This window comes from Geotrypetes seraphini, chromosome 1 (genome assembly GCF_902459505.1).
Source record: "Geotrypetes seraphini chromosome 1, aGeoSer1.1, whole genome shotgun sequence".
In the NCBI taxonomy this organism is placed as follows: domain Eukaryota; kingdom Metazoa; phylum Chordata; class Amphibia; order Gymnophiona; family Dermophiidae; genus Geotrypetes; species Geotrypetes seraphini.
Genome location: NC_047084.1, coordinates 64,267,675 through 64,293,567, shown reverse-complemented (window position 1 = coordinate 64,293,567; position 25,893 = coordinate 64,267,675). Strand labels below are relative to the sequence as shown.

General features: G+C 44.4%; 1 protein-coding gene across 11 annotated transcripts in view; it reads right to left on the bottom strand.

The window, feature by feature from the left end:
- FYB1 (FYN binding protein 1) overlaps positions 1–25,893 on the bottom strand; it is a 223,014-nt gene that overhangs the window by 56,967 nt on the left and 140,154 nt on the right. For all 11 annotated transcript variants that reach the window (XM_033932468.1, XM_033932486.1, XM_033932415.1 and 8 more), the window contains exons 6-9: positions 11,754–11,791; positions 8,716–8,836; positions 3,102–3,258; positions 485–614 (exon numbers count right to left, since the gene is read on the bottom strand). In XM_033932468.1, coding sequence (XP_033788359.1) covers positions 485–614; positions 3,102–3,258; positions 8,716–8,836; positions 11,754–11,791 — 446 coding nt within the window. The remainder of the gene's footprint in view (positions 1–484; positions 615–3,101; positions 3,259–8,715; positions 8,837–11,753; positions 11,792–25,893) is intronic.

Here is a 25,893-nt window from a genome sequence, read left to right as displayed (position 1 = left end):
TGCAGGCCTTTAAAACCCCGGCCTATAGTACAGGTGCCTAAGTTTTAAGTTATCAGGTAATAACTGCACCAATATTTTGTATCCTAAGTCTACAATCATACACCTTAAAACATACCTAGGATTGCTTACATCTTCAGATCTCTAATGCTTTTCAGGCTTCAGCAGTGAAACTCAGAGCTCGATTATTCTCGTTGCTCTGAGCTTTATCTCGTCATCAGCCCTGCACACAATGTACTTCTTATAATTCATCAATTTTCAATATTAAATATTATTTTAAGTTGCACTTATCTTTAGACTGTATTTTTTAACTGTTTAGTGCAAAAATTACCACATAGTCTTTGCACGTAGCACATTTTAATTTTTGCTGTTAAGGCATGCTACTTGCAGTAACTTAGCACCCTTTAGGAGAAAGACCCTTTAGAGATTGAATTGGTCAAACTTTCATTTGCAGCCTCCGGACATTTTCAGCACAAATCTGACTTACCTGTTGATACTGTCCTGTTCACCAACATCATCATAAACTTCTTGGTCGTTTTCTTCTTGTTTTGATGTAGACTTTTTGTCTCTCAGAGAATCATAGTCAATCTCTACCAGGGTTGTTTTAATATAGCCATCTGTAAAAGCAGAAACCTTGTCATCAACTATTTTTTCACTTAAAAGCAGACAGAAGATTGCTCTGCTGACAGACTCTACTGATTACCACACACATAATGGTCGTGGACATTGCTGATTTTGCTGCCATAGGTAGAACTGCCTTGAAATGTATTTTGAAGCTTTGTTAGACATCACCTCATGCTTAGATTACTCCAACTCCCTACTCTCAGGCCTTCCACTTAGCCATCTCGCTCCCCTCTAATTCATCCAGCTGCACGACTTATATTCCGGGAGAGCCGCTATACACATCCCCCTCCGTATTCGGGGTGGTTAGGGGCAGAGCCGGCCCGTGAATATTAAAAATCTGCAATAATATTTGGGCCGATTCTACTCCTAACCCCTGCTTCCCCCCAGCTATTTTAAACACTGTAAGCCCCCCCCTTAAGCCTTACCTGGTGGTCTAGCGGGTTTTCGGGGCAGGAGCGATCTTCCCACGCTCCTGCCCCATGCAGATTGCTCACAGGAAATGGCTGCCTTGAGCTCCCGTTGTAGTCTCAAGAGACAACGGGAGCTCGAGCAGCCATTTCCTGTGAGTGATCTGCACGGGGCAGGAGCGTGGGAAGATCGCTCCTGGACCGAAAACCTGCTAGATCACCAGGTAAGGCCTAAGGGGGAGGGGGGGGGGGCTTACAGGGCTTAAAATAGCCTGAAAAATGAAAATGCATTTTTTTGGTTTAAAACCATGAATAAGCGAATCCGTAGATACGGAATTTGCGAATACAGAGGGGGAAGTGTACCCACATTACCCCTCTCCTAAAATCACTTCATTGGCTTACCATCCGTTTCAGACTACAATTCAAACTCTTCTTGCTGACCTACAAATGCACTCACTCAGCTGCCCCTCACTATCTCTCTTTACTTATCTCCCCCTACGATCCCCCCGTGAGCTCCGTTCAGCTTGTAAGTTCCTCCAATCTGTGCCCTTCTCTTCAACTGTCAACTCCTTTCTGCCTTGCTGCGCCGAATGCTTGCTGCCCGAATCCCTACGGTGGGCTTTGTCTCTGGTAGTGTACAAGGCCCAGTTAAAAGCCCACTTCTTTGAGAGTGCTTTCAACAACTAACTCCTTTCACCTTGGGTTCTGCATCCCCACCCCTATATGTTGGTTCTGTTTGTCCAAGTTAGATTGTAAGCTCTTCTGAGCAGGGACTGTCTATAAATGTCAAAATGTACAGCGCTGCGTATGCCTTTCAGTGCTATATAAGTGATAAGTGGTAGTAGGATGGGAAATGGGCAGGTCAGGGGTGTTCCCTTAAGAAGCACACAATGTTATATAATAATGCAGATTCATAGCAAACTAGCTTGCCAGGATTTACATCCGGCTTCCTTTGGTGTAAATCCTTGCACCACAAAGTTGAGCGTGATCTCAAAGCTGTGCACTATTCTATAAAGAGTGCTCATCCCAGAGCACATTTAAAGAATACAATTCAGCACCAATTTTTTTTGGCACCCAATTTTCTGTGCCATTCTGGGCAAAACCATGGGCAGAGTTTACATGCACACGCATAGGGCCTGATTCTACGTATATACTGTATAGCATCAAAAATTTGCATGTACATACATAGGCCCGAATTCTCTAAAGGGCGCCGATATCAGCGACTACCTACAAAGCGGCCGCCGGTCACCTGTCAATCACGCGACGGCGCCCTATAGAGAACTGTGTCTCTGTGAAAGGCGCCGGAAATGTAGGGCCAGGGTTTTCCGGGCCTACCTTTCCGGCACCTATTTTTGTCATGAATCATGCCTACAAAGGCACTTTAGGTTGCCTGATGCCACTTCTGGCATTAGCCACACCCATAGTGGCATTCGACGGCCTAAAGCATCTATGTAGGCGCAATTCCAGTGTGTATGTTTTAGGTGCTGGCAGGCACTTTAATGGTGTGGTTTTTTGCTGTTTTAAACAGTGCTTATTAAATAACTTAGGCACCAGTAGAAAGACTATCGGCACCTAAATTTGGGCACCATTTCTAGGATTTCACCAATAGGGTCCGATTCTACATATATACAGCATCAAAAAATTGGTGCTGACTGGAACAGTACTTAGTGCAATTTTACAAGGTGCGCGTACCTTTTATATAATTGCACTAAGCGCCAGTGCGCAACATAACTTTGAGGTGCATACATTTAGGCCAAGGAAAACCAGGCCTAAATACCTGCGCTTTAACTTGTGTGCACATCGGGTATATCCTATAACACTGCTCCTAACTTTTAGGAATGCTTACAATCTGCCCATTGGCCAAGCCACCTTTTCAGATTCACGCATTAGAATTTCTGTGAGCGTTGGATCTTTTACTGCAGCGGCTGGCGATAAAAAAAACCCCTAACATGGCTTGTTAAAAGAGGGGGGGGGGGAGCTATATTTGTAAAGTGCTTTGCAATGATTTTTGAAAGGTAAAATAGAACTCAAATTCAAACAACAAATCTAAAAAGGTAGGAAAAAAGGTCTTACACGAGTCTTTCACTCTCCCCAACCATTTTCCTTCAGGATTATCTGTAATGCGAATGATTTCAATCTGGTCTCCTTGTTTCACATTCAGTTCATTTTTTCCACCCTTGTAGTCTACGCAGGCCCTTGCCTGATGAACAACTTCAATAGGGCCCACCAACTACATGGAGCAAGTAAGAGAAGTTATCAGAAGATCTAGTTAGTTTTCAGGGAGATTTAGATGATGAAACTACATAAACATTTTTAAAGATACCTATAAATGTGTTTCTGGTTTTATGAAACAGCAATAGATAGATTTGTAATGTTTAGGGTAATTCTGCATTTAGGTATTTATTTGGAGCCTATTCTGTAATGGAAAGTAGGTGCCTACTTTCCTTTATAGAAATACTAGTGTTAACTGGGTATTTATAGGTTTATGTTTTAAATGCATTTCTACTTCAGAACTGAGTTTTTAAATTCAAACTTATAGTAAGAACATCCAATAAACCAAAAACATAATCAATAGAGTGATATCCTTTTGCTCCATACCCGTTCTCCTATATTGATTTCTTCATATGAATCTCAGAAACATCACCTCGGACTTCATTGTTTCATTGTCCCAGGCTTTAAGTGTTGTTTCTTCACAGGATCCTATATTTATTATCAAAATTACTTAAATAGATAAATATGTAACTTAGTGTTTTATTCTTAATAAAGTTATTTAGCTTATGTGTGGCCTTCCTTTCAGGGATAACTTTGCCAACATGTTTCACTGAAAAGTTTTATCAAGGCCTTGATAAAACTTTTATGTAGGAGAACGGGTATAGAGCAAAAGGACCAAACACAGCTGGTATAAAGGACCACAGAGCTGGTATAAATGCTCATGGCTAGATTGGGGAGATACACACTTAGGCCCGTATTCTATATACAGTTGACGACTGCCTTAAAAATAGTTGCCGATTGCATGTCAATCACGCGATGGCAATGTTTTTAGACTCGCACCTTTGGGAAAGGTAAGCGCCGGAAATGTAGGTGAGGGTTTTCAAGGCCTATCTTTAACGTGAATCGCGCCTTCAGAGACACTTTATGATGCCCCTTCTGGCATTAGTCATGCCTACAGTGGCATTAGGTGTCATAAAATGCCTCTGCAGGCGTGATTCCGGCATCTACAATTTTTTTTTAAAAACACTTTTTATCAATTTTTTTTTTAATCAATTTTTATTCATTTTTAAATCTTATAATAAGTGTGACATCAAATCATAACATTTTAATTTAAATACAACACTTAATATTCTTCAATAATCCATCATAAAACTTATCTCCCCCTCCCCCCATTCCATAACAATTTTTAAAATCACATAAAAGCCAACACTAAATTCTTTTTAAACATTTCTTATAATTATACAAAGACCAAAAACCACCCCTCCCCCTCCCCCTCCCCCTCCCCCATCTTTCAACATATATAATTAAAGGGAAAACATTTACTCAATCAATTTTAAACGGAGTTTTCAACTTAAGTTAGGCACTGGTAGGGAAGGCCCGGACATGTCCTCTCTTTAGAGGAGAGTCCGGGCGCCTGGAGGGATTTCCAAAACTCGGCAGTTTTTCCGGGTTTTGGAAATCCTGAGCTTGGACCGCCACATCTGGAAGCCTTTGCGCATGCACAGCCATTACCATGATGACATCATACCTACGCGCGCATGCCTGTGACATTGCATCGATATCCATGCATGCTTGAAGGCTTCCAAATGAGACCTTCGAGCTCTGGAAGGTTGGTGGGGGGTGGGGTTGGGGGAGGAACGGAGTGGAGCTGGAGGCGGAATGGGGCGGGATTGGGGGCGGAACAGGGTGGGGCCAGGCAGCCTCTTTTTTTCAAAGAGGCAATCTGGCAACCCTATACATACTTAAGGACAGTACACAGCCAGATTATTGCTATTTAAGTATATATGTGCTCACATGCATATATAAATGTCTAGAATAATTGCATCTACTCAGAATTACCTCCTTTTTGTCTCAGTGTATCGACACAAGGACAAACAGCCTGCTTTCATTTTTGTGCCTTCTGTAGTTTGGGCTCAACACCACAACACAGATTTTCCTCAGCTACTCATTTTACAACTTTCATTTATCACTGAATGCCAGACTGTAATAAACTCAGTGCAAGAGACTGTTTGCTAAACTTTGTTGGCTGTTTAATATGGAAATTAATGCATTCTCCCATTTAGCATGCTGATGTGTGTAACAGCTAACCTGGCATGTGGACTGTTAGGGCCGGATTCTGTAAATGGCGCCTAAATCAGCAGCATTTACAAAAATGAACACCGACCGAGTGTCAATCACGCTTAGGTGCCATTAGTAGAATCACGGCTAACAACGCCTAAGAAAAAACGTAGATGCCTGCAATGTGGGCCAGCGTTTTACTGGCCTACACTGCAGGAGTCTAACTGGGGGGATGCACTACAGTCAGCGATCGTCGCTAAGCCTGTTGTGATGACCCGATGCACAAAAACAGCCCACTGTGTGTTTTTCCCCTCAATCGCCCATTTTCCAATCTGGCCATGCAAATTAGCCAAAACCCCATGCAAAATAGCCAAGCAATTGATGCACTAAGATTGCTTGTCAATTTTGCATCGGGTTTTAGCGATCGCAAAAACCGATTGCTGTAGACCTGTTGATAACTGTGTTACCATACAGAAAACCGGATCTTTCTAAACAAAATCCAACCCACATATCAATTAATTATAGCAATAAAGGGTTAAAGGATATTTAACAACCACTTTATCTTACAATATTCAGCTTAGAACTATAAATTGGATGGTGTTTATTAAGCCGAATATTGTAAGATAGAGTGGTTGTTAAATATCCTTTAACCCTTTATTGCTATAATTAATAGGTAACTGTGTTACCGACAGGTCTGCCTGGGTTTTTTTTTCTTTTTTTTTCAATGGCACAGATATTTTGCATGCAAAATATCTGCCCCATAAAAAAAAAAGAAAAAAATTCCACACCACTGTCGACGGCCCTCCCCAACAACCCCAGACAAACGCTGCCCTCCCCCCGAACCAAAAACAAATGGCAGGAGGGATGCCCACTCTCTTCTGCCATCATGATTGAACACCCCCCCTGCACAATGGCAGGATGGATGCCTACTCCCTCCTGCCATGAAGGACCTTACTCTCGCCCCCAGAAATAAATGTCAGGAGGGATGCCCTCCCCCCACTCCCTCCCTCCCCCATCCTGTACCTTTTAAATTGGGAGCAGGACGGGTGCTCAGTCCATCCTACTCTGATGTCGCTGTCTACAATGATGGGCCTTAGGCCCCTCCCTGGTGCAACAGTAAAGAATAAATCCTTATGCAAGTAAAAAATGAAGGATTAGATCGGTGACCCATCAAAAGCTCGCTGACATTGGCGTGCCGACAATACCGCTCTGACATTTGCATGCAGGACAACTGTGCGCTGCCGCTTCCGCCGCTTTCAGTCCTTCTCCTTTCCGCTCTGAGGAGGAGTGTGGGGGGAACCCCCCCACTTCACTTACAACTCCTCGCACTCCCGCTGGGGGTGTGTGTGTGTGTGAACCCCCCACTACACTGAAAACTTCCCGAAGACCGAAAACGGGAAGGAGAACGGGAGTTTCAATGTACTGGGGGCGGGGGGGGGGGTTCCCCCCAACGGGAGCGTGAGGACTTTTAAGTGTAGTGGGGGTGCTCCCCCTCCCACTCAGAATGCAAACGGAAAGGCCTCAAACCAGCGGAAGTGGCAGCACACATTTGTCCTGCGCACAAATGGTGGAGCGGGATTGTGCATTTCAACGGTGTACCATTACATCCCATGGAGGAAATGCACACTTACACTGCTCAGTACACCAGAGATTCTATTTTACCAACTGAAGAGGAAGGAAATTCCTAAATACCTCGTTGGCAGTCATGTGACAGTATGACAGTTGAGCTTAGGGAACTTTGAATATGGAGAACTGTAGTTTTACTCTAGTTATCTAGAACTAGGGTTACCAGATGTCCAGATTTCCACGGACCTGTCCTCCTTTTCAAGGACATGTCCAGGGATCCGGACAGCTTTTCAAAACCCAGCGCTTTGTTTTGGAAAAAAGCTTCCCATCAAAATCGCATCGGGAAGGGGCATCCGCACACGCGTGGATGCAACACGGTGATGTGACATGCATGCGCGCGTGACATCACTGCGTTCCGTCTGCACATGCGTGAATCCTGTCTGGGGGTGGGGCTTGGGAGTGGAACAGGACGGAAATGGGAGGGCCTGGGGGTGTGGCCATGGGTCCGAATTTTCCTTCCGGAAAATCTGGTAACCCTATCTAGAACTAATATTTATTTATTTATTTAAAATTTTTCTATACTGTTTACCACCATACATAATCTTAAAACATCATAAAATATACATTCAATAAAGTCTTAAAACTCATAGCTAAAAAATGCTAGCAAAGCTTTACATAAAAACAAACCTTAAAAGAGATGAACATTAATATAATTAGAGTTTGATGCCCTTGGCAGCAGTAATGATACATATGCTGTCTGCAGCCTGCTCTGAAGTTTTCTCTTTGACCCAACCTGCTCCCTCTGATGTAACTTTCTGCTTCTACATAGGCAGAATGGGTCAGAAGAAAAGCTTTGGAGCAGAATGCATGCAGCATATGTATTACTACCCCTGCTATGTACTTCTAGATTAGAAGACAAGTTTTACTAAGGTGTGCTATGTTTTTTAGCATGCGATAAATAGTGCACGTTAATCACGCACTAAACGCTAACGTATGCATGTTATTCTATGGACACGTTAGCGGTTAGCGCATGCGGTGATTTAGCGCGCGCTAAACACGCACTAAAACGCTTAGCGCACCTTTGTAAAAGAGAGCCATAGTAAATGTTGGTAGTTAAAGACCTTTCCCAAAAGGTGACCAGACCATAGAAGTCTGCCTGGCCCTGGTCCCTCCTAAATACTATCAGCTCATTTAAATCAAAAGTGGCGCCCAAACTATAAATTAGTGAAACCCACTAGTCTAGATGAGTGGCCCACACAGACGCAGGTAAGCTGGCTTGCCTAAGGTCGCTCAGATTCAGTGAGGTCACAGGATTGGAATTCACAATTTCATAGCTCTAACCACAAGTAGTGGCATAGTGGGGGCGCACAGTCCCCCCCCCCCCGGGTGCCATATTGGTAAGGGCGCCGGCACCCCTCCTCCTCTCCATCCCTTCCCATTCCTCCTCTCACCACGCACATGCCCCTCTTCCCTTCCCCCTTCCCTCTAGTTGTTTACCACCATGAGCAACAACTTTAACGTGCTTCTCGTGACTGCGTCATCTCTCCCACTGATGTCACTTCCAGGTGCCGTGCATAGGAAGTGATATCAGCGGGAGAGACGAAGGGGTCGCGAGGAGTACATTGAAGTTCTTGTTGCTTACGGTGGTGAACAACTAGAGGTGGAAGGGAAGGGGGATGCGTGTGCGGCAGGGGGGATCAGGGAAGGAGTGGGGGGGCAGAGATGAGAGTGGGGGAGGGCTGCCTCTCGCCCTCACTACATCATCCTTTCTCACCTATGATTTATAAAGTTTTACAGTATTGGAGAATATAGGAAAGCAATACTACTGTATCTTATTACAAAGACTCCTTACCTTGAATCGCTTTCGTATTTCTTGCTCTTTTTTTTCTTTCTCTCTCTGTTCTTTTTTCTCCAGCTCTTGCCGTTTCTTTTCTTCTTTTTCTCTCCTTATTTCTTGCTCTTTTCTTGGGGATCTTAGATAGAAATTAGAGAATGACACAGGGGAAAAATGTATCACCGTTCCCACCCTGTCCCCGTGAGCTCATCCCCGTCCCTGCCCCGTTCCCGCAAGCTCAATCCCCATCCCTGCCCGTCCCCTTGAGCTCAGTCGCCATCCCTGCCCTGCAAACTGTCAGATCCCATCTGCACAAGCCTTGACTAGTTATGATTTTTATACTGAACTTATTTTATTAAAGTATAAAAAGAGACATAGGGAAATCCACACCTTATCCCCTTATCATTGTTTTTCTTCCTTTCTCTCACCCTACAGTCCTGTTTTCATCTATTCACATCTTGAATAGCCAGAGATTTTCTATCTTCCACTCTTGCCCACCTCCACAACCATCATTTACATTCATTCAGATCTCATTCCTTCACTTTCCAGCTCTCCCTCCCCTTCCATCTCTCCCTCACCATGCCGACTGCGAGACCGACATACCATTACCTTCGTCCAAATGGCAGCGTTGAGGCAGCAATCTAAATGGACTGCTTCGGTCCTTCTACCACTGGAGCGTTGCTGTGCCGTGTTGCTGATGACATCATCAGTAATGTGGCAGAAAAATGCCCTGGCGGAAGAAGGCATGACGCAGAGCATTTAGATTGCTGCCGCGATGCTACTGTATGGAAGAAGGTAATGGTATGTCGGTCTTGCGGTTGGCGTGGGGAGGTAGAGATGGAAGGGTCGGCAGGGGGAGGGTGCACAGAGGGGAGGGGGGGGGGAAGCGCTGCTAGTCTACGAATCCAACATTTCAACTAGGGCTTATTTTGGGGGCAGGTCTTATTTTCAGGGAAACACAGTAGTTCACCAGGTTTTGGGGAGGCTTAATTTTCCAAAGCGGTGCATGCACAGAAGGAAAGACCTTTAGATTTATGATGCCTGTATGGTGGCTTATCTACCACAAGACTGGTAGATAAGATTAAATTAAGAGACACACCAACATGATGTCAGAAACTGAAAACGCCATAGGAAGTTGGGATTTTGAAATCAGTGTCTATTTAAGGATTGCACACTGGCAGACATGGTCCCTCTTTACAAAAAAAAGGGAAGTTGAAAGGAAGCTAGAAACTGCCCAATTAGTCAGACCTCGGCATAAGCGAAAAAATGTCATAACACTAAATAGGAGGCGAAAGTGGGAAGACTGAACGGACCATATGTTGGTTATCAGCTGGCATATTCTACATTTTAGTTTTTATAATTAGCCTTTTATTTAAAAAGTTATTTGCTATATGTAATTGATTCTAGCAGGGATGAGTTTCCAATCCCACTTTGGGAATTTCATACATTTAGCAGTATCAGAAACTACTATTTCCAATATTAAAAGCCTATAAAGGCAATTCTATAACTTGGCAACTAAAGATAGACAGCAAAGGGGGAATTCTATAAATGGCGCTCAAAAAATCAGCACTGAAAAAAATCAACCTTTGTGTGGTAATCTGAGGGACTTCAGTGAATACAAAAGAATAAAGCCAACTTCCACTCCCTAACTTTGGGTGCCAGACGTATGCCTGCTGAAACCCGCTGCCAGTGTTGGTGCCCAAGTTAGGTGCACTGAGCCAGTATTCTATAACTTTATACCCAACTTTTTGGAATGCACCTGACACTTCAATAAAAATCAGCAGGAGGGATGCCTGTCACCTCAAGCCCCCTGAACCGACCCCTCTCCTCCCCTTCCCCACTTTACCAAACATTGGCAGGAGTGATGCCTGCTCCCTCCTGCCACCGGATGCCCTCCAGACCCCACTGAATAACCCCCCCACAACCCCTGTAATTCCCCTGTACCTCAAATCTGGATGACAGCAGGAGGGATGCCCAGTCTCTCCTGCTCGCAGGCCCACCACTCCAAAATGGTGGGCCGTCCTCTTCCTGGTGCATCCTAGGATGCACGAGGAGGGGTTTTAGGCATCTGAGCCAATTGGGGCCTTAGGCTCCTCCCTGTGTATCTTGGGATACAGAGGGAAAAGTCAAAAGCACTGATTGGCTTGACTGAACCAATCAGGGCCTTAGGCCCCTCTCCATGCATCCCAGGATGCATCAGGAAGAGGAAGGCCCGTTATTTTGGAGTGGCGGACCAGCAAGCAGGAGGTATTGGGCATCCCTCCTGCTATCATCCATATTTGAGGTATAGGGGAGATTCAGGGAGTGTTGGGGTGTGGCTGGGGGGGAGGGTTGGAAGGCATCCGGTGGCAGGAGTGAGTGGGCATCTCTCCTGCTGATGTTTGGTAAAGTGGGGAAGGGAATGGAGGGATTGGTTCACGGGGTTCTGGGGGGTTCAGTTTGGCAGGGGATTTCACGGTGGCAGGAGGGAGACAGAATTCCTCCTGCCGATTTTTATTGAAGTGTGAAGGAGTGGTTTGGCTGGCTTGGGAGGGGGGGTCTTGATGGCAGGAGGGAACGGGCATTCCTCCTGCCTCTATTTTGGTACCGAGGGTCTTCGGGGGGGACTGTCTTCAGGGAGGGGGGGCGACTGTATTTTTTTAATGGGGCAGATATTGTGGGTGTGTAACACACACACACATCTGTGCCATTAAAAAAAAAAAAAAGAAAAAAGCCCCCGAACAGCTGAGTGGCAGGAGGCTGCTTTGGGGCTTCCCCTGCCGCTCAGCTATTAAGGCTTCCCTAAACCGTCTCTGTGCATGTGTCAAAGTCGCTTTCACAGCGATTGATCAGACAGGGTTATGACGAACCTCCACGCAAATCATTTGCATTCAAACATCGGTCGTTGTTTCAAAATCGGCCAAAAAATCAGCCCACACTGACCTGCATGGTGTTAGCGACTGTGTTTTGTGCATCTAGCCCTCTGTTTTTTTATTTAGAAGGACAGTACCAGTATATCAAATGATCTAAATAAATAATGTAAATAAAACAAAAAAAGTGTAAAGAACAATATGTACCTGATGTCTTCATACATTTCTTGATCACTCTCTTCATTCTACAACAAAAAAATAGAAGTTGTTACTCTCTTAGAATCTGATTTCTTAATTTCTCAGAAGCTGTGCTATGTTTGACTCAAGCAGCATTTCTATAGAAGTTACACAGGAGGAAACTCAAATTTTAGGTCCATGCAGTATCAAAATCCCAGCATGTGTTAAAGTAACTCTAAGCCACCCAGGGGGTAGCTTTCCAGACACAAAACTATGTGTGTGTGTGAGATGGAGTTGGGTTGGGTGGGTGGGAGAGCAAAATCAAGTTCTGCTGGAGCTCTAAGTTGCATTATTTGCTCCTTAATGCATATTAAAAGGTACGAATACAACTTAAATTATTGTAATACAGTGGTCTATATAGTAATGAGATGCAAAACATACAAATGCATACAAAGCAGCTAATTACTACATAAGTTCTATAATTCTAAACTGATCACAACCCTCTTATCATATGGCCTACCCCAACACATGAGCCCAGCTCTCCAAAGGGCCATTGCCATTCCCAGCTGTACCTCAGTCACTTCTGCCCTTGCTGGCACTGCCTCTCAAAATGGTGTCTCTAGCAAAAACCTTGCGGTACTATAACTAGGAGATTTAAAAAATTTATTTGAGACATTTGAGATACCACCTATGACCCAAATGGACTTTTAGGTAGTTTATTTATTTATTTCAATTTTTATCCCGTCCTCCCAGAAGATCAGAACAGGTTACAATAGGACATTCACAAATAGATTTAAGGACATGACTGGTTGCAAAACAAGGCGCACATAGAAGGAAGGATATTTAGAGGAGTCTTTCTGCTAGTGTCATTTTCAGCTGATGAGGAAGGTCTTCACTGTTCTTTGGAAAGCCATCAGTGAGTTCAATGATCTCATCTGTGCAGGTAGCTGGTTCCAGTGTCGAGGAAGAAAGTGGCTGTAGGAGCGTTGCGTGCAGTTTCCATCTGGAAAGATATGCCCTGGGTGGGGGGGGGATGTATAGTCGTCTCTCTGCTTCAGAGCGGAGGGGGCAGTTGGGGATATACGGACTTGGAAGTTATGTAGGTGGGGGTTTACAAAACTACTAAAAAAGAAAACCAGAGGAGACAAAGGAGACAAAGGAGAGACTTACATAGAGGAGAGTAGGCAATCTATGAGATACAAGTGTGCTATCAAGAATAGAGCAAGGAGGGAGCGAATATGTTGAATTGCATGAAAGGATGCCATGCTTCCTTATATGGCCAGTTTAGGTTTGGCCAATTTAGGTTTTGTTTGATTTCTGACCCAACTTTTCTTTTGTGGAATTATTAGATGATATTATATTTATTCTAGAATGTTATATCATTTGGATTGTAAATTGCTTTACTTGATTCTGAAAGGCAATATATCAAGAATACAACACATGATAAATGATTTGTTTATATTTATGCCCATCATCAATTGACTATCAAGAACAATTCTGGCACCTATGTCTAATACATAAATATCAATAATGATTCTTCAAGAGCTCATTCTTCTAACATATTCTTTTGTATTCACTGAAGTCCCTCAGATTATCACACTTGCACTATATGTTTGGCAAATCTTGTGTGGTGGTTCTCTTCACCGGAACTATTTAAATCGATGTAATTAATTGTTTGTGTCAAAATTTCTTAAAGTGCCTGTACTTATATCTAATAGATTTTTCTTTCAATGAATAAATATATATATATATATGAATTTAGCTTTTTGATTAATTTGATTGATTTTTGAACAATTGCTGTCTCATTCCCCACAGACGCTTTTCATTCTTCATCAGGGTCGCAGCAATTGTTCAAAAATCAATCAAATTAATAAAAAAGCTAAGTTCATATATATATATATATATATTTATTAATTGAAAGAAAAATCTATTAGATATAAGCACAGGCACTTTAAGAAATTTTGACACAAACAATTAATTACACCTATTTAAATAGTTCCGGTGAGGAGAACCACCACACAAGATTTGCCAAACATATAATGCAAGTGTGGTAATCTGAGGGACTTCGGTGAATACAAAAGAGTATGTTAGAAGAATGAGCTCTTGAAGAATCATTATTGACATCATCAATTGAGTAATTTTTTTTTTTTTTTTTTACTGTATAGGAGTGATTTGTTAAGGACTTTATCTTATAAAATTGACATAAATAATAAAACTGAGACAAAAATATATAATTTGATCACACAGACTATAAAGAAACAACAAACTAATAATAACTTATTACATAAAGGTTACAGGATTATATGGATCAAATTAAAAGCTCCTAAAACACACAAAAATGAATATGCCAACAATTACAATGGGTTGTCAAGTGGTAAAAACAGTGCAAGTATGTTTTGCACAGATACATTTATTATATCGTTTAAAACCAATGCTGCCACCATCTGACTTTTGTGCTGGTGTACAAGCAATGATTTTGCCACGGCTAGACTACTGCAATGTCTTGTACCTGGGAATAACTAAGACCAGGTGCAGGGCACTGCAGGTGGTTCAGAATGCCGCAACTAGATTGATAACTGGAACATCAAGATATGAGCATATTACTCCATATCTCCGACAACTGCAATGGCTGCCAGTTGTATTTAGCATTCAATACAAAACAATTATGTTATGTCATCAATTTTTATATGGTACGATCCCTGAATTTTTTAAGAGTTTGATATCCGGGTATCAACCATTCAGATCATTGCGCTCCGAAAGTTCAGCATTGCTGAAAACGAAGACTAATCCGAAAAGTGTGGAAACAAATGCCATGACTTTCACATGTGCAGGAGTTAAGTTGTGGAATAGCCTTGTTGGTCAAATTCGAAAATGTAGAGACAGGAACTCATTTAGGAAAATGATAAAAACACAACTATTTGTAGATGCATTTCTTTGAGCAATTGACCTTATGTAAAAATTGAATCTGTTTTTTGTTCCTATTCTGTTCTTTTTTAAAAATTTTTTTATTAATTCTTTATTAATTTTGAAATAAATACATGGAGGGGCATAATAAAAAAAATGTCTAAATCTCCTTATGGCCTAAGGCCTTAAACGTTGAAAGTAGAAGCAGGGAAAATGACCATTATCAAAAAAAACGTCCAAAAGGAGGTTTTTAAAAATAATGGCCTGCCTCTACGTTCAGCTATTTAAACGCCCAAACCACCACTACGTCTAAACTTATACCATATAATCAACTGAAAAAAAACCTAAGCCCCAAACATCCAAAACAAGGGCTTTTAGGCAAAGGAGGAGCCAGTCCTTCGCCTAAAAGCTGGATTCTGTAACCGGTGTCTGCCCTCTTGCCCCGCGGCACCACGACCTCCCCGACACTATCGGGGTAGGAGGGAGCCCAAGCCCTCTTGCCCCGGGCACCCCTGTACTCCCCAACACTATTGGGGCAGGAGGGAGCCCAAGACCTCCTGCCCCGGGCACCCCCGAACTCCCCGACAGGATCGGAGTAGGAGGGAGCCCAAGCCCTCCTGCCCCGGGCACCCCCAAACTCCCCGACAGGATCGGGGCAGGAGGGAGCCCAAGCCCTCCTGCCCTGCGATCCCCAAACTCCCCCCAGGCCGAATCCATTGGGGCCAGGAGGGAGCCCAAGTCCTCCTGGCCCGCGACCCCCATTAACCCCCACCCCCCACTAAAATATGGGCAGGAGGGATCCCAGGCCCTCCTGCCCTTGATGCAACCCCCCAACGACCGCCCCCCCAAACCCCCGATTGGCCCCCCGCTAACCTGTGACTCCCCCACTCCCACCCCCCTTCACCGTACCTCAAAAAATGTTGGCCGTACGGATGGGTGCCAAGCCCACCCATCCGGCAGGCTAGCCAGTGTAGGAATGGGGCCGGATTGGCCCAGGCGGCTCAAACCCCACCCACAGGTGGGGCCTGAAGTGCCTGGGCCAGCCAGAATAGGCCCAGGAGCCTTAGGCTACTTCTGTGGGTGGGACCTTAAACACATTGGCCCATATTTTAGTGGGGGGTGGGGGTTAGAGGGGGTTGCGGGACAGGGGGGCTTGGGCTCCCTCCTGGTCCCAATGGATTTGGCCCGGGGGGGGTTGAGGATTGCGGGGCAGGAGGGCTTGGGCTCCCTCCTACCCCGATCCTGTTGGGGAGTTCAGGGGTGCCCAGGGCAGGAGGGCTTGGGCTCCCTCCTGCCCTGATAGTGTTGGGGAGTTCGGGGGTTCCCGGGGCAGGAGGACTTGGGCTCCCTCCTGCCCTGATAGTGTCGGGGAGTTCGGGGGTGCCACGGGGCAGGAGGGCTTGGGCTCCCTCTTGCCCCAATGTTGTCTGGGGGGGGGGTGAGGGTGGATCGCGGCAGGGGAGATGAGCCATCTCTCCTGCCACGATCATTGCTTTCTCTAGCCAGGGGGCAGTTGCCCTAATTTCACTCCTTTGCCTAATACCATCCCTAGCATGTGTGATCTTTATATTTTGAACAGTATAGGAGGAAATGTATCTTTCTATTTCTTTGGTGATGTACTAAATGGAAGATGTGGCTTCTTGGGATTTTGGTTTATGTTTATCATTTTTGATCAGCTATTATGTATATGGTATTTGTGTTCTGTGTGTGACGGAGATATTCTGTTAGGATGAATTTTCTATGTAGCATTTACCGTATTTTCGCGGATATAACGCGCACCATTGTAAAACGCGCACAGGGGTATAGCGCGCAGAAATCACGATGATATGTACAAAAACTTTTCTATACCGCGCTCAGGCATATAACGCGCATGCTGCCCGACTCTCCTTTCGCCCGCCCTGACTTTCCGTGCGCTGTCCCGACTCTCCGTTCACCCCCCCTGACTTCCGTGCACTGTCCTCCCTTGAAGTCCTGTCCCCCCTTGAAGGTCTGTCCCCATCCTGAAAGCCTGATGCCCCCCCCGACGTCCGATACATCCCCCCCCCCGGCAGGACCACTCGCACCCTCACCCCGAAGGACCGCCGACTCCCCAACAATATCGGGCCAGGAGGGAGCCCAAACCCTCCTGGCCACGGCGACCCCCTAACCCCACCCCGCACTACATTACGGGCAGGAGGGATCCCAGGCCCTCCTGCCCTCGACGCAAACCCCCTCCCCCCAACGACCGCCCCCCCCAAGAACCTCCGCCCGTCCCCCAGCCGACCCGCGACCCCCCTGGCCGACCCCCACGACACCCCCACCCGCCTTCCCCGTACCTTTGTGTAGTTGGGCCAGAAGGGAGCCCAAACCCTCCTGGCCACGGCGACCCCCCAACCCCACCCCGCACTACATTACGGGCAGGAGGGATCCCAGGCCCTCCTGCCCTCGACGCAAACCCCCCTCCCCCCCAGCCGACCCGCGACCCCCCTGGCCGACCCCCACGACCCCCCCACCCCCCTTCCCCGTACCTTTGGAAGTGGGCCGGACAGACGGGAGCCAAACCCGCCTGTCCGGCAGGCAGCCAACGAAGGAATGAGGCCGGATTGGCCCATCCGTCCTAAAGCTCCGCCTACTGGTGGGGCCTAAGGTGCGTGGGCCAATCAGAATAGGCCCTGGAGCCTTAGGTCCCACCTGGGGGTACGGGGAAGGGGGGTGGGGGGGGTCGTGGGGGTCGGCCAGGGGGGTCGCGGGTCGGCTGGGGGGGAGGGGGGTTTGCGTCGAGGGCAGGAGGGCCTGGGATCCCTCCTGCCCGTAATGTAGTGCGGGGTGGGGTTAGGGGGTCGCCGTGGCCAGGAGGGTTTGGGCTCCCTTCTGGCCCAAGTACACAAAGGTACGGGGAAGGCGGGTGGGGGTGTCGTGGGGGTCGGCCAGGGGGGTCGCGGGTCGGCTGGGGGACGGGCGGAGGTTCTTGGGGGGGGGGCGGTCGTTGGAGGGAGGGGGGTTTGGGTCGAGGGCAGGAGGGCCTGGGATCCCTCCTGCCCGTAATGTAGTGCGGGGTGGGGTTAGGGGGTCGCCGTGGCCAGGAGGGTTTGGGCTCCCTCCTGGCCCGATATTGTTGGGGAGTCGGCGGTCCTTCGGGGTGAGGGTGCGAGTGGTCCTGCCGGGGGGGGGGATGTATCGGACGTCGGGGAGTCGGCCGGGCAAGAGGGCTTGGGCTCCCTCTTGCTCCGATCGTGGATGCGGGTGCGGGTGGGAGCGCGTGCGAGCGGTCGTTCGGGGTGGGGGTGCGAGCGGTCCTGCTGGGGGGGTGAATCGGGCGTCGGGCGGGGTGGGAACTATGTTTAAAAACTTTTGTATACCGCGCTCAGGCATATAACGCGCGAGGGGTATGCGCGGTACGTAAAATCACGTATAACGCGCGCGTTATATCCGCGAAAATACGGTAGTTTTCCTGAGAGTAGAGGGATATTGTGAGGGGAGATGTACAGACTATTATTTCTTTTTATAATAAAATGATTTCAATATAAAATCATAACTATTCCATCCTTTGTGGATGGGATCAGAGAGTTTGTGAGGTTGGAGCAAGGACGTAGAGAAAGTTCACTGGGACGGAGACAAATTTTTTCCTTGTGTCATACTCTAACCAGCACCACAGTGACTCACAGGATTTTAATGGTAATTTTAGAGCATTTGACCCTTAGAACTGGGTTGGACAAACACAAAAAGAACAAACAAAAACCAGGCCCATCGTTATTTGAGCTTTTGTTAAAACACACAGCCAGGCTAAGCTAACTGCTTCTAATTATACATTTCAAACTGTTCCAAGTTGCACATTCATAGGTTTCTGTGACTCAGATGTTTGGGGATGCTAAAATGGGGTGGAACATGACGAGGCAAGTATATATCCTTTGACTGGGGGTGACACCTTCATCAGCAGTAAAAGGATATTGGGAGCACTTTCAAACACAACAGGGAAAGACTCTTTCATTCTATTTTTCTGATGTAATTTCACCAGTTGTCGCCTCCCCGCTCCCAATCCTAGTACTTCTGTAACTGATGGAAATATGCACACTGAATACATTGTTATAATGCCTCTGTATTGCTCCATGGTGTGACCTCATCTGGAGTATCGTGTTCAATTCTGGTCTCCTTATCTCAAGAAAGATATAGCGGCACTAGAAAAGATTCAAAGAAAAGCAACCAAGATGATAAAGGGGATGGAACTCCTTTCGTATGAGGAAAGACTATAAAGGGTAGGACTCTTCAGCTTGGAAAAGAGATGCCTGAGGGGAGATATGATTGAAGTCTACAAAATCCTGAGTGGAGTAGAATGGGTACAAGTGGATTGAATTTTCACTCCGTCAAAAATTACAAAGACTAGGGGACACTCGATGACGTTACAGGGAAATACTTTTAAAACCAATAGGAGGAAATTTTTTTTCACTCAGAGAATAGTTAAGCTCTGGAATGCATTGCAGAAGTTGTGATATGAGAGGATAGCGTAGCTGGTTTTATGAAAGATTTGGACAATTTCTTGGAGGAAAAGTCCATAGTCTGTTATCAAGAAAGACATGGGGGAAGCCACTGTTTGCCCTGGATCAGTAGCATGGAATATTGCTACTCCTTGGGTTTTGGCCAGGTACTAGGGGCCTGGATTAGCCACTGTGAGAACGGGCTACTGGGCTTGATGGACCATTGGTCTGACCCAGTAAGGCTATTCTTATGTTCTTAATTATATACCCAAATAAATCACAATAATTCACCAAAATAATATAACATATCATATAGCACAATATTTGAGCTATTCTGGAAATAAATGCAGGTGGAGGAGTGGCCGAGTGATTAGAGCAGCTGCCTCACCAAGCACCTTGAGGTTGTGAGTCCTATTCCAATGTAGCTCCTGGTGACTCTGGGCAAGTCACTTCACACTTCATTGCCCCAGGTACAAAATAAGTACATGTCTAAAATATGTAAATCACTTTGATTATGTAACTACACAGAAAAAGTGGTATATCAAGTCCCATCCCATCCCTTTGACTATCTAGCATTTTCCTATTGGCCATGTGAACAGTGGTGCTCAGTAGCACTGTGTAATCAGTAGCATGGTAAGGGGGAGGTAGTCCATCCTGAGCGCTGTCTTGGTGGCGGCACGGCACCCATCCTCCTTTCAACCCCCCTGTTCCTTTCTGACCCCCCCCGGCCACTCACCCCTTCCCTCTTACCTCTTTAATTTTCTTGGTGTGAACAGCATCATGAACTTGCTGCCCGTGTTGGTGTCAGTTTTCTCTGACATCACTTCTGGGTCCCACACCTAGGAAGTGACGTCACAGGGACAGCCGACACGACAAGGGCAGCAAGTTTGTGATGCTGCTCATGCCGGGAAAATTAAAGAGGCATAGGGGGAGGGAAGGGGGGAGCGCAACTGGGGCAGGGGTAGTCAGGAAAGAGTGGGGGGGGGGGGCAGCCGTTATTCACTCTCTCTACACCACTGTGTATAACAGAAATTTTGTGGTTACTGAAAACCATAATGTGATTTAGCTATCAATTTTTTGGAAGTTGTCAAATGGCCATTAGGCTTCAGATCTGTCGACCTTTAGTTTATCGCTGTTATCAAACATGTTTAGAATATGAGCCAGGAAAGCCAGCATTCTAACTGCTACTTGAGGTCTTGGACAAGTCACTTAACCCTTCATTGCCTCAGGTTCAAACTTTGATTTTAAGTCCTCCAGGGACAGAAAAATACCTACTGTAGGTGAATATAATTTGCATTCAGCAGAATGGGGTGGGCCACCAAAACCATGGCCTTACCAATATATTATCTGAGCAACAGAAGCAGAGGGATTAGAAAACCGTGCTCGACTTGGCCAAGTTTCACCCGAAGGCTGCCTCAGGGGCTTGAAGTACTATAAAACAAGACTATTATAAATACTGCATAAAACAAAGGTAAATAAATAATAGTAAAAACACGCACAATAAACATAAAAAAATATTGCATGCATCCATTAAACCTTATACTCATATATGTGCCATGCAACCAACAGCATGTATAAAAATGTTTGTAATAACTAATACATAATAAATCGTACATAATAGGTGTCATTAAATATTATAACACATGCATATCTAACACATATATGAATAAATATTCTCAAACATTATTTTTGTAACAGTGTGTTCTTCATTAAAACTCATACAAATGATAAATATTGTGCCCAAGTGGGGTGATGTGGATAAAAACATGCTGAAATCTTACATACCCAGATTGGTGTATAAAACAGCTTACACCAGAACTGGCAAAACTAAAAAGTAGCAGTAAAAAATATCATGAGACAATATCATAGACTAGCATTTGTCTATCAAATTAAGGGCAACAATTTTGTTAAAAAAAGGAACATAGGCCCCCTTTTATGAAGTTCATTAGGCTTTTTTATCGCTGGCTGTGGCGGTATTAGCTCCGATGCTCACAGAAAGTCTATGAACATTGGAGCTGGCAATAGAAAAGCCTAACGTGGCTTCATAAAAGGGAGGGATAGTTTGGGTATTTAAAAATGTTTTTTATAGTATTATAATATTTAACCAAGCAACTAACTTGTACAGAAAAGTAGAAATTCTCAGAAAAAAGAGCTGTCATAATTATTACAAAAAGAACTAAAATATCACTTGAGATATCACTCAAGTCCACAAATTAGATTTAAGATAACCTCAATGTGGAGAATAAACAATAAAAATGGAAATATAGAAATGGAAAATAACCCAACTTCCTTGGGGTGCAGCTATACAAGAGCTCTAATCTCCTCTATCCGTTTAGTGGCTAGAAATGTAGTCAACTGTAGTCAATACCTTCTATGATCACAGTTGTATTTATAATTATAATTATATGTCGTGAAAGTCTCAGACCCAAAACCCGTGACTGGTGTTATCACCAAGATGGGGTTCATTTAGGGGACCATCATAGATTTTCACTGTCCCCTCAGCCATCCAACTAAAAATTATATAAATACCGAAATAAACAAACAAATTGAACTAAACTTATCTGTGAATAGGATGGTCTGATGTCGGTAATGAGCCTCAACGGTGATTGAATAATTCTAGTGCTTGTGATTTGTTAAAAACAATTGTTGTAATTCCTTCATGTTATATGCTTGTCCCTTTTGTACCTGGGACAAGCATATAACATGAAGGAATTACAACAATTGTTTTTAACAAATCACAAGCACTAGAATTATTCAATCACCGTTGAGGCTCATTACCGACATCAGACCATCCTATTCACAGATAAGTTTAGTTCAATTTGTTTGTTTATTTCGGTATTTATATAATTTTTAGTTGGATGGCTGAGGGGACAGTGAAAATCTATGATGGTCCCCTAAATGAACCCCATCTTGGTGATAACACCAGTCACGGGTTTTGGGTCTGAGACTTTCACGACATATAATTATAATTATAAATACAACTGTGATCATAGAAGGTATTGTCTAAACACATTATCACAGGATTTTTTATATATTTCTCTCCATATTATAAGTGTCAACTGTAGTCAAACATATTTCAAGGATTGATAGCAAACTATAAACTTGCAAGGATATCTCAAGTTAAAAAAAACACCCTAATCTGAAGTAATCCCTGGTTTCAGCAGTAACAACTTCCGCCAACGCTTTTGAGTATATCTATCAATCCACTCTCAACTTTATTAACCCGTACATTTAGAGAATCAATTTCAAACTTAGGGCTCCTTTTATCAAGCCGCGCTAGCGGGGTTAGCGCGTCGGACATTTCACCACGCGCTAACCCCCGGGGCCAGCTAAAAAACTAACACCTGCTCGATGCAGGCATTAGCGTCTAGCACGGCAGGCGGTTTAACACGCGGTATTACGCGCGTTAAACCCCTACCGCAGCTTGATAAAAGGACCCCTTAGTATCCTTCAATGTTTGTTCACAAACTTTAACTGTATTGTCCAAGGACTGGATTTGAGGACACAAAAACTTACCAAGGTTTGCAATTAAACTCCATAAATTATTCAGGATTACCTCAGATGGCTTAATAGTTAGAAAATTTGGCAGGTGTAAAGGTAGCATCGATATAGGCAATAACTCTTCCACTTCACGCCCAGAAACACTCCTCGCTGCTTTCCAAAGGTGAAACTTGCACAGAGACGACCTCAGAGTGTCCTCCAACTTCAGGGGCTCTGAAGCTGATGGTTGCTGAACTTGGGCCTCAGTCTGCATCTACTACACTTCCTGGCAGTGACACAGACAACCTGGAATCCTGTGGCTGTATGGTTGGGGCTCATGGTGATGTCTAGCCCAAGGAGTTCTGAGTCTCCACTCTGCCCTGGTAACTCCAGCAGGCCTCTCACCGACCCTTCTGCACCTCCAGTCCTTCTTGTAATGACATCCTTTGGACGAACCACGGAGGGTGTTGAATGCTGTGGGGCTCTAGCTGTAGCCTTATCCTGCTGCTTCGGCATTGCAAAGAAATAACAGCGATAGAATGCCAGGTATAAGGAGGATGCTCATACAGCATCAGGTAAGATCGCTATCTTGGTTTGGAATCCAACACAGTTATTTATAAAAGGACAGTAGCTATACTCACTGTTGCATTCCCCCTCATGCTCAAAATTATTAGAGCTGTTAAGCATAAGTGCTTATAAATCTATTCTAGGCCACATGACTACAGTCACATAAAAAGTAATTTTCTTCACCTTTTAAAGGTATTCCAAGATTTTTTTTTTTTTTTTTACTAATAAGAACAAACTAATTTTAATAGCAATATAATTAAAAATGAATCTAATAGAAAAGCAAAGCTTGTTTAAAAAAAGGAAGAAATGAGGAGAGAATCCTGCATTCACCGTGGGCCTCATCTGGGGCAGCCTCCTTGGAGCGGCTGGGGCACGGGCAGTGTGTCTGGGAGGGAATGCATGGATGGGAGAACATCGCAGGGGAGGAGACATAGGCATCCTGGGACTGTCTGCCAAGTCTCTTCCCTGAAGAAGCTCTTTCTGGAAATGTCAATCGCTCCTCCTAAACTTACTTGCTCCACTTCATCACTGACGCTGAAACCGTGGATTGAAGACAAAGTTTTATTTTATTTTTCTTTCCAGCTTATGATTTATCTTTAATCTTATCTATTGTTTTGCCTTTTGTCTTTGTTTTGTTCTATTTCTATCATTTAAATTTCTCCAGAATTCTACTGTTCAACGGCTCCCCCTTCTGCTTCTATTCCTTTCTCTCCTCTCTTCTACCTTCCAAAGTATTTAGATCAATGCTGTCTTGTTAAAATGTTTATTTTATTTTTTATTTTTCCTCTAACTCTACTTTTCACTTCTCTATTACCCTCCAGGTACTTTAGTTAGATTGTGAGCCTTCGGGACAGTAAGGGAATTTTTCAAGTACCTTTCTTATTTCTAATCTTAATGTATATTTTCTGTAAACCGCTTAGAACCTAACGGATGTAGCGGTATATAAGAAATAAATTACATTACATTACATTACAAATGCTGTCCCTCATAAGCTTCCGGTAGCTACTGATCAACAGAGCTGTTGGACACAGGTGCTTATAAATCCATTCTAAGTCACATGACCGAACAAAAAAAGCCTCCACTTTTTTGAGGGTTTCATAATATGTTCTAAAAAAGGAATCTTCCAAAAAAAAACCTCTTTATTAATGAGAGCAAACTAGATGTAATAGTAACGAAGGGCTCCTTTTACTAAGCTGCGTTAGCGTTTTTAGCGCACGCAGCATTTTAGCGCATGCTAAACCCGTGCTACATGGCTAGAACTAATGCCAGCTCAATGCTGGTATTAGCATCTAGCACGTGCGGCAATTTAGCACGCACTATTCCGAGCGTTAATGCCCTAACGTGGCTTAGTAAAAGAAGCCCTAAATCTAAAAACTGCTAAACTGCATCAAAACAGCAAGATCATTAAAAACTTTTGATACCTTGAATCAAAAAATGACATCTATTATGTATAATTATTATGTATGAGTTATTACAAACATTTCTATTCATGCTATTGGTTGCATGGCACATACAGTATATATGTATATGGTTTAATGGATACACGCAATATTTTTTTGTTATTATGCATATTTTTAGTATTGTTTATTTACCTTTGTTTTATGTGGTATTTAAAATAGTCTTGTTTTTTAGTACTTCAAGCCCCTGAGGCAGCCTTCAGGGAAAACTTGGCCAAGTCAGGTCCCTTAAATAAAACGTTTGGATTTTGTGGGATTGCATATGTTTTTCTCCAGTCTGCTTTATATATTTTGACATTCTGGCCATTGTGGACTGATTGCCTGTTTGTTTCTTGGGACCTACCAATATTTTGCTCAATAAAGCATCAGCAATTAAAGAGCTTAGGTGTGGGGACAGATATTTGTTTATTTGACCCATATAAAGAAAATATTTTATGTTCTTAGGTTTTCTGCTGCCCCGATTGAAAAAGACAAGAGCTAAATTCTAATCCAAAATCCAGTACTATATTGTGAAGTAATAGAAAACATTAGAAAAATCACTAAAGACCTATAAAGCAATTCTACCATCCCGCAATCACATTAACTTCCAGGGAAAGACAGCACCATAAATATGCCACCTAAATAGTGGGATACCTTACAGGGGACTGCTGTGAACTTCACAAAAAGGGTGCCATGGCTTCTCCTCCCTACAGCTCCCTTATAGATCATGGTGAGACCCCCAAACCACCTCCAGAATCTCCTAGACCCACTTATCTACCGCCCCAATAGCCCTTATGGCTGCAGGAGCCTCTTATATGCCAGTAAAAAAGGGTTTTGTGGGTGTATAGGGCAGTGCACGTTTCAATATCAATGCAGTGATTTCAGGAGTTTATGGGCATGGGTCCTCCTCTCTATGGGTCCCTAACCCATCCCCAAGACGACTTCAGCCGCCTCTGTGCTGGACAACCAGGTGGCCAGGTGATGATGATCTGGAGGCTGAATTTTAAAGGTGTGATTAATATTTGTAATGGGGGGGGGGGGGGTCGGGGATCACTGGGGTAGTGTGTGTGGGGGTCTGTTTTATATGTTTTCAGTGCTTATCTGGTGACTTTAGGTGAGTTTTTGTGACTTAGACCATGTTTTACATGGTCTAAGTCACAACGTCCAAGTTCCATCGATCATGGGCTGTATAACTTTCGGTTATACATGCTGTACGACTAAGTCTAAGCCAGCCCACGTCCTGCCCAACTCCCGCCTCGACACTCCTCCTGAAACGCCCTGTTTAGCTTTGGTCATTCAGCGGCACTATGAAGACCTAGGTCATCTAGAAAT